The sequence below is a fragment of the Arachis duranensis genome, chromosome 10 (assembly GCF_000817695.3).
Source record: "Arachis duranensis cultivar V14167 chromosome 10, aradu.V14167.gnm2.J7QH, whole genome shotgun sequence".
NCBI classification, from domain to species: Eukaryota; Viridiplantae; Streptophyta; class Magnoliopsida; order Fabales; family Fabaceae; genus Arachis; species Arachis duranensis.
Window position 1 is genome coordinate 98,112,668 of NC_029781.3, and position 19,815 is coordinate 98,132,482.

The following is a 19,815-nucleotide window of genomic DNA, read 5'->3' on the forward strand; positions in this document are numbered from 1 at the left end:
ATTTTGGTATGTTGATAATGTTTTTATATATAAATTGATGATTATACTATTTTTTAAATTTTTTAATAATATAAAGAATATTTTTTATTTTATATTTTATCAAATAATTTTATTAAAAATAAAAAATATATAACATTTTTTAGATTGCCTATGTAGACACTTACGTCACCAAGAAAGAAATGCAGTTTATAAAGCTAGAGTCCAAGTAAAATTATTCAGTACACTAAACCTAAATTATCCATCTCCAAGGAAACAAAAATGGCTTCCCAAACACCACAGCTCCATTTCGTTCTGTTTCCATTAATGGCACAAGGCCACTTGATTCCGATGATGGACTTAGCAAAGTTATTACTTCAGGGCAATAACAATATTATTGTCACGGTTGTCACAACCCCGAAAAACGCAGCAAGATTCACATCAACCTTCGCTCGCTACATTGATTCCGGTTACCAGATTCGACAAATCCAGCTTCAGTTTCCATATCAAGAAGCCGGCTTGCCAGAAGGATGTGAGAATCTTGACATGCTTCATTCACTTGGCAACGCTTTCAGCTTTTTCAACGCAGCAAGTCTTCTAAGGGAACCGGTGGAGAAGATCTTCGAAGAGTTGTCGCCGCCGGCAAGCTGCATAGTCTCCGATATGAGTCTGCCGTACACGATCCACGTCGCTAAGAAATTCAAGATTCCAAGGGTTTCTTTCGCTGGAGTTAGTTGCTTCTGTTTAATGTGTTATGATGCTTTGCATACAACTAATGTGAGGAATAGTGTTCAGGATGAAACAGAGTACTTCGTTATACCAGGTTTACCGGACGAAATTGAAGTCACTAAATCGCAGGTACCGGCACAGGTGGACGAGAATTGGAGCAGGTTTGGTGAAGAGATTTATGCAGCTGAAAGTGATTCTTATGGAGTAATCATGAATTCGTTTCAAGAATTGGAGCCTGAGTATGAAAGAATGTACAAGAAGGTTAGAAAGGATAAAGTGTGGTGTGTTGGTCCGGTGTCACTGATCAACAAGGATCAGTTGGAGAAGGTTCAAAGAGGAAACAGTGTTTCAGTTGAAGAGTGGAAGCATCAAAATTGGCTTGATTCTCAAAAGCCAAAGAGTGTGATTTATGTCTGCCTTGGAAGCTTAAGTAATGTAACTGCAATTCAGTTGATTGAGATTGGTTTAGCCTTAGAAGAATCTAGAAGACCCTTCATTTGGGTAATTAGAGAAGGGAATCAATTAGAGGCGCTAGAAAAGTGGATTAAGGAAGATGGTTTTGAAGAAAGAATCAAAGGTAAGAGTGTTATAATTCGAGGTTGGGCTCCTCAGCTACTAATACTGTCACATCCTTCAATTGGAGGGTTCTTGACACACTGTGGCTGGAACTCTACTTTGGAAGCTATATGCGCCGGCATGCCGATGCTGACGTGGCCGTTATTCGCAGACCAGTTTCTGAACGAAAAACTAGTTGTCCAAGTACTAAAAGTTGGAGTGATGGTTGGTGTGAAAAGTCCTACTGCTTGGGTGAAGGAAGAGGTTGGTGAACTGGTTAAGAAAGAAGATATTAAAATAGCAATAGAGGAGTTAATGGATGAGAATAATGGTGAATGTGAAGAAAGAAGAGAAAGGATAAAAAAGTTAGCGGAAATGGCTAAAAGATCTGTAGAAGAAGGTGGATCTTCTCATAGTAACTTGACTGTGTTTATCAAAGAAATTTTGCATAAAAGCGTGGGAGGAATATGATAATATGACTTTCCAAACAAATGGCAAACAATGTAATTGCAAATGTGTGAGAGTTTTTAGTATGCTTAATTTTTGGTGTGTTTGGAATATCAAAATATTTGACTATAGGGCTCTTCAATGTACAATATGCGGTTTGCACTTGGAATCCAATAATGGTCTTGCTTATTAATCCATTTTTATATGTAATTTAAAAATAATTAATGTGTAAAATAATTTATGTATGTAGTTAAAACGATAAATCCTTTAATCTCAACTAATTATATTAAGTTCAAATCCTAAATAGTATTTGATTTGATCTTTGATCTGAAGATTATCAAAATCAGGAAATAAAACCATCATAGAGCACTCAACTATAATTGAAGTGGTGATGAGGCGAGAGGTGGTGGGGCAGACTTTACTTTAGGACGTGAAGACAACTCAATCCGCCCTTGTCTTCTTTTCCAATGTGGTTGTCTTAATCCAAATGGTTGGACACATTACAAAGGATGAAAATGAAAGCTCACATTACATGATACATACAAGCCAAACTTTGGGAAGGAAGGGATGATAGTAAGAGTTGTTCATCAATTGGAAAGTTGAAGAAGGGTTTTGCAGCTGATATGCCTTAATCCTCATCAAATCAAAAGGTTGATAGGTCCAATTTCCTCAATCAGCTCATTGGAATACAAATAATAAACTCGCTGCTGCCACTTATTTCGACAAGCAATTGAAAAATGTTTAAGAGATTGTGTTTATCTCTGGCAAATTTGTTTATATATAATATAAATAAAGTGTGGTGAACAACAAAGCAGATACACATACCAAGAAAGGAATGTTATAGATGTCACACAAGTAAACGAATTAAACCCACTCAAATTCAGTAGACTAAATCCAGTTACGATATCAACCAAAACAAAAATGGATTCCATAACACCACAGCTCCATTTCGTTGTGTTCCATTTAGTGGCACAAGGTCACATGATCCCAGTGATGGACATTGCAAAAAATACTGCTTCAGCAGAATGTTGTTGTCATGGTAGTCACAACCCCACAAAATGCAGCAAGAATCACATAAACCACAAACCTTTGCTCGTTACAATGATTTCGGTTATCAGATTCGATTAATTCAGCATCAATTTCCACATCAAGAAGCTGGTTTGCCAGAAGGGTGTGAGAATTTTGATATGTTACCTTCACTTGGCAATGCCGTTAATTTGTTGAACGCAACAAGCATTTTTGTGGGAACTGGTGGAGAAGCTTTTCGAAGAGTTGGTGCCGCTGCCGAGTTCCATAGTTTCTGATACGTTTTTGCCATATACAATCCACATTGCCAACAAATTCAGCATTCTGGGATTTCTTTTGCCAGAGTAAGCTGATTCTGTCTCGTGTACTCAGTTTCGCACCAATGATGTGAGGGAAAGCATAAAGGATGAATCTGAGTACTTTGTTGTGCCTGGTATATCAGACAAAATTGAAGTAACCAAACCACTGCCATTATCACCAAACAATGAGAAATGGAACAAGTTTAGTGAAGAGAAAAGAACTAACTACTCAATTGTGCCTCCTCAACAAAAATGCTGTGGTCGAAAGAAGTATATGCCACTTTTCCAATCCCTAGGTATCTGCAAATTTATGTTTTAACAGTAAGAATGCTTTTTTGTATGTTGAAAATAATCTAATTAAAATGCCTATGTATGTAACTTCAGAAATCAACTTGGAAATTAAAACATTTTCCAACTTAGAACTAACTACTCAATTGAAACAGCTAGTCCAATAACTAAGGCCCAAAGAAAAAGCATTTTCAAACCATGTAGGTCACTTCAGAAATCAACTTGGAAATTAAAACAACTGACCTTATTGCTTGCCATGCATCTAATGATCATTTCCAGAAAAGTTTGTGCCTCATCCTTTTTCTTTTCTCTAGAAGTGACAGCACTAGAGAGGTTTTAATTGTCTTCCCATTGTAAAATCAAGGGCTTCCCTATTCTGATGATCCACCTTTACAAAGATGATCGATTATGTTTTTGACATCTGCATGATTTCCTCTGATGAAAAAATGATTGAAAAATCTTCTGTGCATTCTTTTACTCTTCCAGAGTTCTATAAACCATGTACAAGTATTTTGTATGTGTACAAATTAGGACAAATATCATCATTAACAATTTGGTTTAATAGTATAATTGCCTTGCCAAGTTGCTGCCTGTCGAATAACGCATGTAACAATATATTGTAAGTTTCAATATTTGGATCCAAATTCTTGAACATATCTTGGAAAAGATTCATGGCTTCATCTAATCTTTTATTCTTGCAATAACCACTAATCAAGATATTGTAACTCCAAACATTTGGAACAAAACTTCTTTCAAAGATGAGACTTTTAAATAATTTAATTGCCTCATCAAGATGCTGGTTTTTGCACAGGAAATCTAAAAGGATATTATAAGTGTTTACATCAGGGAATGGTTGACCGCAATAATGCATTTCATTAACAATCTCCCGTGCAGACGAGATTCTACCAGCTTTGCACAAGCCATCAACTAGATAATTATAAGTTACAATGTTTGGAACTATGTTCTTACGAAACATATCTTTCATCAAATTCCTGGCCTCATCCACTCTGTTAATCTTGCAATAACCTTTAATCAAGATGTTATAACTCCAAACATCAGGCACAACACCCCTCTCAATTACCATATCAAATAAGTTTCTTGCCTCATCAACTTCATTGTTCAAACAATATCCATTCATCAAAATTGTATAAGTAATAATGTTTGGTTGCTGACCCCTTAGAATCATCACATCGCACAAAACATGGGCTTGTAATAGCATTTCTTCTTTGCATAATGCATCAATTATTATGTTAAAGGTATACACATCTAGGCTGATGTCTTTAACAACAATCTCATTCAGCAATAATCTAGCTTCTTTCCATTGGCCCACATGACAAAAACCATAAATTAATGAAGTGTAAGTGACAACATCAGGGGAAATTCCTCGATCAAGCATATTAAAATACAAATCCAGTGCATCATCCAAAAGTCCATCTTTGCACAAACCATCAACAACAATATTGTACATTACAAGATTCGGCCTAACATACTGACCCTCCATTTTCCAAAGCATTTGGAGAGCAAATCTTGTTTTTCCAAACTTACACAGCCCATTGATTAAGGTTCCATACATAACTTCATCAAACCAAAATCCTTTTGCAACTATTTTATTATAAAGGTAGAGTGCATCCGAAATCTTACCATTAAGACACAACCCCTTCATTATTGTAGTAAAAGTTACAGCACTTGGCTTAAATCCCCACTTAACAAACTTGCTCATTACCGAGAGTGCAAAACCCATCTGACCTGCATGGCCATAACAATTGATCAAGATGTTCAAAGTAACACTAAATGGTAGGATGCCCTTTGACTCCATCTGGGTATAAAGATAAATAGCCGTGGCATAATACTTCATCTTTACAATCGTTCCCAAGATTTTGGTTAATTCCACAATCGATGGCTGCGGATGCATATCAACCATGCAATTAAATAAAGCTACAGCATCTTTAACATTATTAAATTTGTAAGAGTCTCGTGTTAGAAGCGGCTGTGAATAAAGAAGACATAGCCTTGTATGGTGGGCATATGGCATAAAAGCAAGTAAGTTCGATGATGGCAGAAAAAAGCGATGGAGTTTAGGGATTGCATACCTCGTTGCATACAACATGTTCTCTTAACATAAAAACTGATGATACTTCACCAAACACAATTCTCCACTCTATGATTATCAGTATTGCCTGAAACCGTTTAGCTACCTTAAGAATGAAGAAGACAAATTTGGATATTTAATACAATACAACAACAATTCATTGATCTCAATAGAAATTAAAAGCTAAGTAGTTGCCACAAACAAATAAATAAAAAATAAAAAATGAAGAAAACTCAAAATTAGCACCTTAAAGCGAGAACAGCGAAAGCAGAGGCAAAGTGGCGAACACAGCAATAGTGAAATCGAAAGCGAAAGCGAAAGCGAAAGCGGAAGCTGAGGCAGAATGCGGAAAAGAGAGAACTGAGAAGAGTTGCAGAATTGAACGGGAGAGGCATGGTATTGTTAGGGTTTTGTTTCACAATTGGTTTTGTTTTTTAGAACTCACTTTTGCCACTCACCACAAAAACTTATTCACTCATATATGTCTGAAGATGAACATTCTCAAGGAATATCCTTATTCCTTCCACACACTGTTAATTCTAAATCTTGGAACCCCACATTCTCAACTAGCAACAATAAATAAATAAATAAATATTATATTATATTATACAACTATGTCATGTATATATACCAAAATCAGTTATCATAATTTATCATTAGTATAAAATATAAATATATATTAAAAATAAATTAAATTACGTATGTATTTATATATAAATATATTAATAACTAATTTTAATAATTAATTTTAGTGTATAAATAATATTTTTTAATTTTATATGTGTCTGCATATAATGGATACCATGATACTCAGCTGCAATTTATGAATAATAAATTAATAATGCAACGCCTAGAATGTTGGAAAAGGCTTTATTTCTCAGTCATCATGATGATGAACATCCAAGATAGAGTTGTATACAAAGATCATAAAAGTAAAAAATAAATAAATAAATAAATAATAAAAATTACTAAAATTAAAAAAAATTATTAATATAAAATATAAAATAAATAAAAAATAGTTAATAATTAATATTTAATAATTAAATCTCCCTAATGATCTTTTAGAGTAATTTTTTATAAATTAATTAATATAATTAATTTTAAGTGAATATTCATACATATCTATATAGTGTTGAGAATCAAATAGCATATATTAAAGATTATAAAAAATAAATAAATAAATAATTAAGGATATATTTATCTCCTTATAAAAAGATTTTATTTTTCTTCTTAAATATTATAAAAATATTTAGTCCTTCTTAATAATTTTAGTATTAAAGATCCTTTTTAATAATTAAATCTTCCTAATGGTCCATTATATTAAATACGTACAAAATAAAAATTTAATTTAGTTGTTTAAATTTATATTATTATATCTATTTCAGTGTTTTGTTGAAAAAAATTTACTAAAATTAAAATATAATAGACGTTCGTGTTTAAAGAAGCTTAATTTCAATTTTCTGTTGATAAAATAAAATTTATGTGAGATTATTAAATTGTTAAAAAATGTGAGATTAAAATGATAAAAAATATTTGAATATTGGTAAATTTTTTATAACCTGCTGATTAAGATTTTATAATTCTGATATAATCTGTAATTAAATTCTCTTATTAAAAAATTCTTAATTTTTTTATTAAATTAAAATCCATATTTAAATGATAATTTTATAAAATTTTGTGACCATTTGACATTTATAATGAGTTATAAGAAGTTTAGTATAGTTGAATTATTAAAAATGAGAAGATTTATGAAGCTATAGAATGTCATATAGTACCGACACAATTCACATAATTTGCTAATTAAAATTCTGTAACTTTGGCATAATTCTTATATCTATGTGTGAATGGTAATTTTATGGCATTTTGTGATCATTTTGTGTCATTTGAAATGAGTCACAAGAGACCTAGTGAAATTGAAGAAGTTGGAGAATGTTTTGTAATACTAGCATAATTCATGTAACCTGCTTATTAGAATCCTGTAATTCCAGTATAATTTTTATAATTGGATTCTCTTGTGAAAAAATTATTTAAATTTTTTAATAAAGTGTCGTTTTTGTTCTTAATGTTTGGGGTAAGTCTCAAAGTTGTTCCTAATGTTTGAATTGTTCTATTTAAATCTCTAACGTTTTAAAATTGACTCAATGTTGTCCTGTCGTTAGGAATCTATTAATGAAATTGATGGCGGAACAAAATTGAGACGATTTTAAAACGTTAGAGACTTAAATAGAACGAACACGTTGGGGACAAAAACGATACATAGAAATAAATTTTAGGAAAAACTACCAAAAGTACCCATAAAGTTTACGAACGCTGACAAAAGTACCTATAAACTAAGGAAATTAATGCTATACCCATGAAAGATGGATTCCGTATGACAAAAGTATCTAAATCCTAAATTTTTGTTGATTTTTTAATAAAATTCCTAAACTATCCTACACTCAACCTCAACTCACTTTTTCAACCTTTCATAACCCAATCTGCACCAACCCTTGCCATAGAGTTCGAAACTACTCCTACAACAAACCAGACCGAAATCAATGGTAGTGGTGGTGGTGGTGGATGATCGGACCTCAACTGATTCACTCATAAGTTTACAATCCATACCCAAACCAAATCTATCAAACACCAAAAATTACTCAACATATAAAAATTTTCAAATTCATTCATCCAATTTCAATTCACTTTATCAAAACTAGAAGTAGAAACAACCATCAACCATAAAAAACCAACAAATCCATTCATCAAATTTGAAATTTATTTCAGCAAAAATCAGAAGTAGAAGTAGCTATAAACCTGATCTTCTGTAAATCAATCTCAGCCTTCATAAAAAATAGAAGCAGATTTAAAAAAAAAATAGAACAATATCATTTTAGTAGTAACTAAATCAATTTTTGAAAAGAAGAAAAATGAAATAAAAAATGTTTAAAAAAAAGAAATACCTTTTCTTTGCCTGTAACATCGTCAGTGGCAGAACCTCCATCCACAGCGCCACCTCCCTTTCTTCTTTGATTTCTCTTTACCGAACCCTATTCCTGCATGCAAGAGCACCACGACCCATCTCTCTTCTCAGGCGTGTGACGATGGTATTCTCCTCTGTTGGGTCGGGTGCGCCATGATGACGTTCTCCTCGGTTGCAACAGGTGCGCCACGGTGATATTCTCCTCAGGTTAGGTCATAGGCGCACGATGAAGGTGTTGTAGTCACCTTAAGAGTGAAAGGGAGAAGGCTCTGTGAGGATTTTTGAGAGAGGGATAAGTGAGAAGAGAGGAAGAAGTGAGAAGAGAGGGAGTGACGGTAGAATGGGGTAAGAGTGGGGTAGTTCGGGAATTTTATTAAAAAATCAATAAAAATTTAGGATTTGGATACTTTTATCATACGGAATCCATCTTTCATGGGTACAGCGTTAATTTCCTTAGTTTATGGATACTCTTATCAGTATTCATAAACTTCATGGGTACTTTTGGTAATTTTTCCTAAATTTTAATTCTATCCTTCAATAATATCAATTTTTTATGATACATTGTTATTCAATTATTTTTTAATCACATATAAGTAAGTTACACTTAATCACATTAATTTTATTCTAAATAAATTTATTTTTTATAATTTTACTTTTAAAAATTTTTATTCATCATAAAATATTCGTAGAATGACTAGTGCATAAACTTGTGGAGAAAAAATAATAAATATACAATAAAGTAATGTGATTTTAGTCATTTTACAAATATTTCATGATGAGTAAAAATCTTTAGGAGTAAAATTATAAAAAAAATAAATTTATTTAGAATCAAAGTAATTTGATTAAGTGTAATTTACTTAAATGTGATTAAAAATAATTGAATAACTATGTACAGTGAAAGATTGATATTAGTGAAAGATAAAATTAAAATTTATTTCTATGTATCGTTTTTGTTTCCAACGTTTTCGCCCTATTTAAGTCTCTAACGTTTCAAAATCGTGTCAATTTTGTCCCACCGTCAATTTTGTTAACAGATTCTTAACGGCAGGACAACATTAAATCAATTTTGAAATGTTACGGACTTAATAAGACGATTCAAACGTTAGGAACAACTTTAAAACTTACTCCAAACATTAGGGACAAAAACAATACTTTACTCTAAATTTGTTATGAATCGTGCCATTATTGCAGAATATTCTCCAACCTTTTCAATTTTGTAATTTCTAATGGTCTAACCACACTAAATTCGTTGTGACTCAACACGCATAATATCAAATGGTTACAGAATTCCATAAAACCATCATCCAAATATGAATTTTGATTTTTAAAAAAATTAAAGAAATTTTTTTACAAAAGGATCTAGTTATAGAAATTATAATAAGGTTACAAAAACTGTTCAACAAGTTATAAGAATTATGCCAATATTATAAGATATTCTCTCGCCTATTAATCTCAATTTTCAATAAGCTCAATAACACTATATTTCTTGTGGCTCATCATGTATGGCACCAAATTATCTGAAAATTCGATAAAATCTCTATTCAAATATAGATTTTAAATTTATGAAAAATTCAAGTAATTATCTTAGGAGGAATTTTAGTTACAGAAATTATACACATTACAGGATCTTATTCTGTAGGTTATAGAAATTATGTCAAAATTATAAAAAAAATTTAAACTGGTCAATCTTACAACTTCTAACAATCTAACTACATTAGATCTTTTGTAGTTTATCATGGTCCATGGACGACACTAATTGATCACAAAATTCCATAAAATTATTATCTAAGTCTAGTGGTTTATGCAGATTTTATTAAAAAATAGCAATAAAATTTTTTAATCGTGACACATAAAATTTTTTAATTTGAGACTAAAATTTTTCAATCGTAATACAAATTCTTGTTAAGAGGATGAAATAAGAATATAAAAGAAGAAGAAGGAGGAAAAAAAGAGAAAGAGAAAAAAAAAAGAAAATTTTAAACTTACAGAATTTATCAGAAAATAACATTAAAACTTTTTAACTATGTCATAGAAAATTTTTTAATTTTAATATTAAAATTTTTCAATTATATACAAATTTTTTAATGATGCCATTTTTAATTAAATAATGTATCTTTTTATTTATGTGTTATTTATAATAAATTGATGTATTTTTTATTTTAAAATATATTTAAATATATTTTGTTCATCAAGTGAGTTTATATGTTTAATTTAAAGAAGCAACGTTAGTGTGTGTAAGAAGAAAAAAAAAAAGGATTTAGCTCCTCTGAAGTTGTTTATTTACCTTAGAGAAAAAAGTAACGCAATCTAAGCCATTGATAACATAAACGGTTTTGATCATCTTAAATAAATAAATAATAAATAAATACATTAAAAGAACCTTAAAAATCGTGCAACCAAATCGTGCAAGTAGCAGTTTCTAAAACTGCGTGATTTTAATCTTTCATCTTTTTTGAATCCTGAATAATTTTTTGAAAAATTTAATAAAAAAATAAAATTAATTAATTTAAATTGGGTCAAAAATATTTTTTTATTTTTTATTTTAATATAAAAAAATATTCATGTAAATGTACTAAATTTTTTTTAGATAAATGTACTCAATTTTTTTTGTAATCCATTGTTTTGTTTATATTTTTTATTATTGGTCTATTCTGATGATAATATATTTTTTTTAACCAGTCATACATTTAAATTTAAACTACAACATTAGATATGAAACAAGCATTATAAACATATAAAAATATAAAAAATAAAAAAATATTTTTGACCCAATTTAAATTAATTAATTTTATTTTTTTTATTAAATTTTTCAAAAAATTATTCAGGATTCAAAAAAGATGAAAGATTAAAATCACGCAATTTTGGAAACTGCTACATGCACAATTTGGTTGCACGATTTTCAAGGTTTTTTTAATGTATTTATTTATTATTTATTTATTTAAGATGATCAAAACCGTTTATGTTATCAATGGTTTAGATCGCGTTACTTTTCTCTCTAAAGTAAATAAACAACTTCAGAGGAGCCAAATCCAAAAAAAAATACACACATAATAACTTGACTGAATTTAGTTAAAAGCTTACTTTCTCTAAATTATAAAATAGCTCGTTGTTGGTGTTTTACTCAAATTTTTGTTAATGTTTAAAAGAAAATATGGGTATCTCAATGTCAATTGTAACATCAAATAATATTAAAAGGAATAAAAGCAACAAATAAATATATAAATGCAAGGTGCCGGTGGCAAAATAAATTGCAGAAATTGAAACAAACAGAAAATTAAAAAGAAGATGAAAGAAGAAACATGAACGTAAAAGAGAAGAAGACGTAAAAGTAGAGGAATTTTATTAATAAAATTGGGAAAAAGCAAATTACAAGTGCTTGAGTTCAGAGGAATTACTTAAGATTCCCAATTTTACTCTGTGATGCCAAGGAGCTGAGAGCGTTTTGGGTTTCTAAGTGTTTTTCAAAAAGAACTGAACTGCCTACAATATTTTCCTAAAGCTTTATTTATAGACTAACCTAATGTCAGCTAACAGTTACCATTTGTACACTACTTGCAGAAAATTTGAATTTCTTGTAACTGTTCCCACACCTATTGTGAATTTCAAAAATTAAATAGATAGCCAACTGTCAAATGATATAATTTAATTTAAAATAGATATAAATATTGTATATAAAAACATTACCAAGTAACTAATTATTTCTTTTTATAATTTTCTTATAAAAATTATATTTTGTCTAACATAATGCTCTCCAAAATTTTTCACTTGAAGTCATACAGTGATTGAAAGTGAAAAATTTTGTTGTTTATAATAATAAGAGAAGTATATACAAACGTATATTTATTTATTTATTTATTTATTTATTTCATTTTTTATTTTTTTATTATTATTTTTTTAAATATATATAAATGATAACAATAAGTGTTAATAAGAATGAAATTTTGAGACATCACTTAGAAAGCACATAAGAGTACTGTACTCTTTTCCCTTTTCTTTGTTATTTTGTTTATTTATTTTTTATGTTAACATTTATTTTTGCATTTTTGTTTAGCTTCAAAATTCTGAAATCCCCCAAAGTGAGCAGTCAGAAAAATAAATACCAATCACTTCCATTCATGCTCAGGCCCCTAATGTGGTGAATGATCTATTGGCTGATTTAAAAAGTCTAAATGAGGTATATGCATGTAGCATGGGTACATAGAAGGCCATAGTTGAATCTTGTTCCACCATTTAAAGTCAACTTCCAACAGAGCAGCCTACAACCAAGATAGTTAACAATTCCATCTTGCTTCCATTGGCCCAACAACTCAATGTCATTCTATCCAAACCTGTTTTGACACTTGCTACCGATCCGCAGTTTAAGGCTCAACTTTCTGATATTTTTCAGACTTTTTCAACTACATCACATCCTGAGATTATTAATCCTTTGTTGGCTCACTTGCCGAAGGTTTATGAGGACCTTTATGCCAAATTTCCAGATTCTCAAGCACCCATCTCATCATATCAACAATCAAATGAAGCTCTTTCTAAGTTAAAACAAGACACCTCCTCTTTTGAGACTGCCAAAGCTACCCTAGCTACCCATATTGCAAAAGCTAAAGACCGGGCTCATGAATTATCTGAGGAGATTCGAGACTTGGAACAACAGCTGATTGTCAAGAGAGGAGTAAAAGATAGACTGGATGCTGCTTTGATGAAGAATGAGGCTCAATTTGTCAAAACAAGTAACATGCTTGACAGTAGCAATACAGCCTTATAGTCACTTGAAAAGAAGATGCTCTCCTCACAAGAAGCTGCCAAAGAAGCTAGGATCTTCCACAAACTGAAGTTACTCGCTTGAAGGAGATCTTTGACACTTAGTCTTGTATCTCTTATGTGAACCCTTGTGGTTTTAATATGTCCTTGCAGTTATCACTTGTTGAACTTTTAGAAATTTGTTTATTACTTGCCTTTATATGCACTCTATCCTTATTTTGGATACTGGACACTTGCTATCTTTTGGGAAGTTATTACATTACTTCATACTGAACCAATTATTAATATCACAGTGACCTCTCTTGTATTCCATTTGGGGTGACCTCCATATCTGTTTATGTCAGGTTGCACTGGTGCATGTCATCTTGTGTGTATTCGCCTCAAGTGCTGTCAAATTAAATCTAAATGTGCACTTATTGACATACCTCTAGCTTCATACATGTTTATTCACTAAACTTTTAGTTATACTGCACTCAGAAAATGATAAGTTATGCTCTGTATTGACTCTTATTTTAAATTAATGCTTTGGACACATTTGTCTCATAATCTGAATGCTTTACACTGTCAATGGAACTTACAATTCAGAGAAATCAGAAGGACATGTTAGCTTTTACAAAACTAAATTGCAAATATTAGTTGGCTCTTTATTCTTTCTTTTTTGACACTTCAAATGGATATTCTCGTGTCCTTAAACATGTGGAATGTTTATCTCATGTATGCCTGGCCTATATACTTTTAGATATTTGCCATTTATTAAAAGAATTCTTCTTCCTGATCCGACTTCAATAATCTTATAGGCATTTTCAGAATAAATCTTGTCAACTACATAAGGTCCTTCCCAAGTTGGAGACCACTTACCATAAGTTTTTGACTTTTTTTTATAGGCAAAATTATTTTCCACACTAAATCTATAACTGCAAATGTCTTTGCTTTAACACGGCGGTTATATGATTTTGACATAATCTCTTTTTGTCGAATCACCCGCTCTAAAAATCTCAACCTTTCGTCGTCTAGTTCATTGAGCTCTTCATACAAAGAATTTCAATAATCTATTACTGGTATCTCATCTTGTCTAGCAACCCTTACACTTGCAGATTAATATCAATTGGCAATACTGCATCATGACCGTAAACTAGCTTATACGGGATGTTTCCAGTAGAACCTCTTGAAAAATTTTGGTAAGCCCAAAGAATTTGACTGAGTTTGGTGTCAATTTTTTGGCTGCCTTCCAATGTATTTTTTAATTAATGCAATCAGAATTTTATTCGCTGCCTCCACTTGTCCACTGACTTGGGCATAATGTGGTGTAGAAGAAAGCATTTTTATATCCCTAGATTTGACATATTTCATGACCTTTTTTCTAATAAACATGGTTCCTTGATCAGTGGTAATAGACTGAGGAATTTCAAACCTATGCACAATATGCTCCTCAATAAAATATATTATTTCATTGTGAGTCACCTCCCTTAAAGGGATAGCCTCTACCCATTTAGAAAAATAATCAACACCAACCAAAATGAACTTATGACCTTTAGAAGAAGGTGGGTAAATCTGCCCGATAAGATTTAGAGCCCAACCTCTAAATGGCCATGGCTTAATTATAACATGCAATTCTGACACTGGAATATGTTGAAGGCTTCCATGTTTTTGGCATTCTTCACAGGACCTGGCATAATTTATACAATCTCTTTGAATAGTTGGCCAATACAATCTTCTCCTATTTATCACCCATTTTATTTTTTCTCCTGATTGATGGGTACCACAAATTCCCTCATGCACTTCAGCAAGAGCCAAATATGCTTCTTTTTCTTCCAAACATGTCAAGAGGTTTCCATCAACAGATTTCTTAAACAAGACATTATTCATTAGAACATAACTTTGAGCCCTGTATTTAAGTTTTCTATCAACACTAAGGCTTGGATTTTCTAAATACTCCACAAATTGGTGCTCTCCAATCTTTTGGGTCTAGCTTTTCTAATGACAACACTTCTCTTTCTCTCAAAGGCATAAATATGCCCTTTATCCTTACCAATTTTTCTAGTGTTGAGGGCTTGATCTTATATCTTGAAGCAATTTGAGCTAATTTATTTGCTTCTTGATTTAACTCCCTTGGAACGTGTCTTACAATGACATTGTCAAACTCGCTCAACAACTTTATGGCCACATCGAAATAATTTCTTAATTTTTCACTAACACACCTATACTCAAGTGATACTTGACGGACTACAAGCTGTGAATCTCCAAAAATTTCCACATTTTTAACTCCTCTTTCCAATAATAATTCCAGTCCCATTATTAACGCTTCATACTCTGCCTCATTATTGGAACATGAATAATTCAATTCAAAGAGGAATTTACTTGGCTTGCCGCTTGGAGAAATAATTAAAATTCCTATACCAACACCACCCTTATGGCATGAACTGTCGAAATATAATTTCCAAGGCACCAAACCAACGAAACCGAGTAAACTTTCATCAATGTCAATACAAGGATGGTCAACTAGGAAATCAGCTAGAACCTGACTCTTAACGGCCCTTGCAGGAACAAAATGTAAAGAAAATTCCGTTAAGGCCAACATCCGTTTTCCTAATCTACCATGCAATATTGAAGAAGACAACATATATTTAAGAACATCAAACTTAGAAATTACATAAACATTCCTAGGAATCAAATAATACTTAAGTTTTAAACAAGAAAAATATAAAGCTAAACAAAGTTTCTCAATTGGAGAATAACGGCTCTCCACATCATTTATCACATGACTTAAGTAATAAATCACTCTTTCGTTGCCATTCTCATCTTCTTGAGCCAGCATTCCACCAATTGTTACTTCAGAAGCTGACACGTAAAGTTTTAGAGGTGCTCCGTGCCTTGGAGGTGTCATAATAGGAGGATTAGTCAAATACTGCTTGATGTTGTCAAAAGCTTCTTGATGCTCTGTCTTTCATTGGAACTCTTCCTCTTTTTTCAGCTTGATCAGAGGCGCAAAAACCTTGATTTTTCCTGACAGATTGGAAATGAACATTCTAAGGTAATTGACCTTCCCTAAAAATGCTTGCAATTACTTTTTGTTAGCTAGAGGGAGAGCCTCTAAGATAGCTTTTGCCTTATTTTTGCAATTTCAATCCCTTTTTTCTGTACTAAGAAACCAAGAAAATTCTCTGCACTCACACCAAAGGCACATTTTAAGGGATTCATTTTCAATTTATGCTTTCTCATTCTTTCAAATGCTTTTTTAAATTTTCTAGATGCTCTTTTTTAGCATTTGATTTGACAACCACATCATCAACATAAATTTCCATAAAATTTCCAATAAAGTCATGAAAAATTTTATTCATCGCCCTTTGATAAGTTGCACCAGCATTTTTTAGCCCAAATGGCATCACAACTCATTCAAAAGTTCCTAAAGCACCTGGACACCTAAATGCTGTTTTTGACACATCTTCTTCAGCTATGTATATTTGATTATAACCTGAATATCCATCCATAAAACTTAACATTTCATCACCAGCAGTAGAATCTATCAACATATCAGCTATAGCCATTGGATATTCATCTTTTGGTGTTGCAGAATTTAAATCTCTAAAATCAATGCAAACCCTTAATTTTCCATTCTTTTTCATGACAGGAACAACATTAGAAATCCAGTTGATATACCTTGCTGTCCTTATAAACTTAGCCTTAAGAAGTCTTTCAATCTCTTCTTTAATCTTCTGCACGACTTCAGGAGCAAATCTCCTTGGTGGCTGCTTGACAAGTTTCACATTGGCTTTCAACGGCAATTGATGTTCTACTAATTCACAATTCAAGCCTGGCATCTCTGCATAATCCCATGCAAAACAGTCGCAATATTCCTTCAAAATTTCTACCATTTCTTGTTTGAAATCATCAGGCAGCATCTTGCTTACATATGTTGGTCTAGGATAATCACCGTTACCAATATCTACTTCCTCCAAAGGATCCTGCACTTCAACCTTTTTTACAATGTCAGTGTCATTTTTTTCAAAACCTAAAGGACCATCATTATATATACAATCATAAGGTACACTGTCAATGCACCCTTCTCTGTCTGTCATATAGGCTGACAGCCGAGCCAGTTGGCTCGTCAAGCTCATCTAAGTTTCTCCTGAGGCCGTATTCGCCCCAGCCTTAGGGACTAAAATAAAACCATTCATATCTATTTTTCACATCTCAATATTTTCAGGATTAAATGCATTGGTGTCAACTATCAGTGGCTTGATTCCAGGATTATACATCCTGAACTCCACATGCATCTCATCATAGTAACAAGTACTATTGTCAGTAAGAACTTCTTCCACTCCTCCATCTTCATTCCAGAAAATCAATTTTTGATGTAAAGTGGATGGAATAGCACCCATTCTATGAATCCAATCACGTCCCAAAAGCAAGTTAAAACCAGCCTTTGAAGGAACCATAATAAATAGAGTTGGCCTATTGACAGAACCAACCTCAATTGACAGCAAAACCACACCTCTAACAGAAGAAGTCCTTCCATTAAAATCTGTTACCCCAATGCTACTTTTAATCAGATCTTTTTCAGTCTTTCCAAGCCTTCCCATCATTCTTTCAGGCATGAGATTAACAGCAGCTCCCCCATCAACCAAAATCTTATTGACTATCCTTCCATCAACACGAGCCTTGATATGCAGTGGACACAAGTGTTCCTTATCTCTTTTCAGTAGGCTTCTCAAATAATCCTCCACCACACATATTGTCATCTAGCAATAAGCATTTACTTCCAGGGAAGACATCATAACAATCATCTTCTAATGACTCTACTTCATGGACTTGACTATACTCGTCAGGCAGTATTGACACCACAGCTATAGGTTGCTTAACACCAAATATTGCTTCTAAACTGTCATCAAAACCAGTGTCAAAATTATCAGTAATTAAATCTTCATCTTTTTTTCCCTTGTTTTCAACTATTACCCTCTTCCCCAGCAAGATTCTTCTTTACATTTTTATTGCATTTAGGGTGATTAGAAGAATTGTCTGTTTCTGCAGACTTGGCCATTGTTGGCAAAGGAGGAAAATCTACTACGTGTCCCTTGTATGGATCCAAAGGAACATGCTCAGGTATATTCTCTTTCTACTCAAAAGTTGTAAAAGGAAAATATTTTGGAATATTTTAACAATTTGGCCAAGGAGAATAATTAGGAACCTGCTGCATGTTAGGATTATAACAAGAATAAATTGGCTTTGAGGGAATAGGCACATTTTTGGAATATATATACTACCTCCGTCTTGTGCATGATTCATGTTCCATAACTGAGACTTATAGTACCTGGGCTTAACAGGTCTAGGCTTCACCCATTTGTTTTTTCCTCTTGCAAAAGCAGTAGGTTGATTCTGCACATTTCTCACATTCTAGACCCATTTATTGTTTGAAATTTTAGTGGGAGGAACTCTTGTCTTTTGAGAAAATCCATCAGGTTTTCCATCAATCATGACCACAGTCTTCATCTTCTGGTTGACGGGATGTACCCCAGTGTTGTTGACGCACTTGTTCAAAGGAGTTTGACCGCCCAACTTTTGTTTTCCCTCGGCTATCTTCCACTTTAGCTCGTTAGTTTCATTTTCTTTTTCAGCAATCTTCTTTCTCAACTTAGCCTTTTTTTTTTCTCTTTAACTTTGTACTTTTTAAACTCTTTTGCAGCTTCCTTGTCAAAAACAGCATTGCACTTTGGGCACATGGCGATAGTGCTATCAGATTCTTTAATTCTCAACAAAAAATCTAACAAATCCTCACCAGGACGAGGATAAATTGGCTTCTTGTCTTGCTCAAAGATCCTTAGGTCTTTATTTTTATCTTTAGCACTAACCATTGTGGCATCAACTTCTACCATGTTGACTGACAAGTTGAATGGCTCAACATAATTTGAGTCAGCAGCAAATGGTTTAGTGTCCACCTTCATAGTAGTTTTATCTTCAAACTTCAACCTTCCCTCCTCAATTGCTTTTTGTATCAAATCCCTGAAACGGATGCATTTATTAGTGGTGTGTGAGAACACCTGATGAAACTTACAAAATTTTTTATTCTTTATTTCATCAGCTGAAGGCATCTTTTTTCCTTCTAGTAAAATAAGCTGCTTATCTTTTAATAAAACTTCAAATATTTGATCTATCTTAGAAATATCAAAAGAATAAGTCTTATTTTCAGTTCTGAAATATGAAGAAACTTTTTCTTTTCCTTTAACAGGCTTCAAAGATTTGCATACATAAGGAGGACCCCCACGCAATTCAGCAATATAAACATCTTTCTCATCTGAATCACTACTATCGGAAAAATAATAAACATATGTAATCTTTTTAGAACCTTTTTTGAAATTTTCTTTTTCTTTTTTAATTTGTTCTATTTGTCTTACTCTTTCAGCTAACTGGGAAGGATCTAAAGTATGTTGATTGACAAGTTTCTTTCTAACTCCAAATTCTAACCCATTAGTAGCCATTTTGACAACTTTAGTTTTCGGAATCAGAGTAAAACACTTATTTCTTATGTTTCTAAATCACGCCAAATAAGTATCAATGGATTCTCCTTCTGCACGTTTGACAGAGAATTAATCCGTAAGACTAACTTTCAATTCACCTCGAAAAAATTGATCATGAAAATTTCTTTCTAACTGCGCCCAAGAATAAATAGAATTTGGTCTCAAGTTGGAGAACCATGT

At 32.2% G+C, this 19,815-nt stretch overlaps 3 protein-coding genes and 1 pseudogene across 8 annotated transcripts; 2 read left to right on the forward strand and 2 right to left on the reverse strand.

Annotated features, from left to right (window-relative positions):
- The first annotated feature begins 234 nt into the window (after positions 1-234).
- On the forward strand, positions 235-2,240 carry LOC127743241 (UDP-glycosyltransferase 73C6). Its single transcript, XM_052255914.1, has one exon. The coding sequence runs from the start codon at positions 259-261 to the stop codon at positions 1,729-1,731; it is 1,473 nt and encodes a 490-aa protein (XP_052111874.1). The 5' UTR covers positions 235-258; the 3' UTR covers positions 1,732-2,240.
- Positions 2,241-2,444: 204 nt separating this feature from the next.
- On the reverse strand, positions 2,445-5,816 carry LOC107471245 (putative pentatricopeptide repeat-containing protein At1g12700, mitochondrial). Of its 6 annotated transcripts, none has more exons than XM_052255787.1 (4): positions 5,656-5,816; positions 5,411-5,497; positions 3,564-5,220; positions 2,445-3,332 (listed from the first exon to the last, which is right to left on the reverse strand). In XM_052255787.1, the coding sequence occupies exons 2-3, from the start codon at positions 5,438-5,440 to the stop codon at positions 3,811-3,813; spliced, it is 1,440 nt and encodes a 479-aa protein (XP_052111747.1). In that variant the 5' UTR covers positions 5,441-5,497; positions 5,656-5,816; the 3' UTR covers positions 2,445-3,332; positions 3,564-3,810. The 6 variants fall into 6 exon arrangements, with proteins under 6 accessions (XP_052111747.1, XP_052111746.1, XP_052111744.1 ...); XM_052255786.1 differs by having other exon boundaries at positions 5,411-5,515; XM_016090697.3 differs by having other exon boundaries at positions 3,089-3,163; positions 3,259-3,332; positions 3,564-5,515.
- LOC110276682 (UDP-glycosyltransferase 73C1-like) lies at positions 2,629-3,351 on the forward strand (annotated as a pseudogene).
- Positions 5,817-14,721: 8,905 nt separating the features above from the next.
- Positions 14,722-16,007, reverse strand: LOC107471140 (uncharacterized). Its single transcript, XM_016090582.1, has 3 exons — positions 15,153-16,007; positions 14,884-14,968; positions 14,722-14,789 (listed from the first exon to the last, which is right to left on the reverse strand). The coding sequence occupies exons 1-3, from the start codon at positions 16,005-16,007 to the stop codon at positions 14,722-14,724; spliced, it is 1,008 nt and encodes a 335-aa protein (XP_015946068.1).
- Positions 16,008-19,815: the final 3,808 nt, after the last annotated feature.

Excerpts from the sequence above, each read along its gene's own strand:
- LOC127743241 (XM_052255914.1), top strand. The coding sequence starts at position 259 with ATGGCTTCCCAAACACCACAGCTCCATTTCGTTCTGTTTCCATTAATG.
- LOC107471245 (XM_052255784.1), bottom strand. The coding sequence starts at position 5,427 with ATGTTGTATGCAACGAGGTATGCAATCCCTAAACTCCATCGCTTTTTT.
- LOC107471140 (XM_016090582.1), bottom strand. The coding sequence starts at position 16,007 with ATGACACCTCCAAGGCACGGAGCACCTCTAAAACTTTACGTGTCAGCT. Across the intron at positions 14,969-15,152 it reads CCTCAACACTAGAAAAATTG|AAATCTGTTGATGGAAACCT; the intron begins GTAAGGATAAAG and ends GTCTTGTTTAAG. Across the intron at positions 14,790-14,883 it reads AGTGCATGAGGGAATTTGTG|GTCCTGTGAAGAATGCCAAA; the intron begins GTACCCATCAAT and ends AAATTATGCCAG.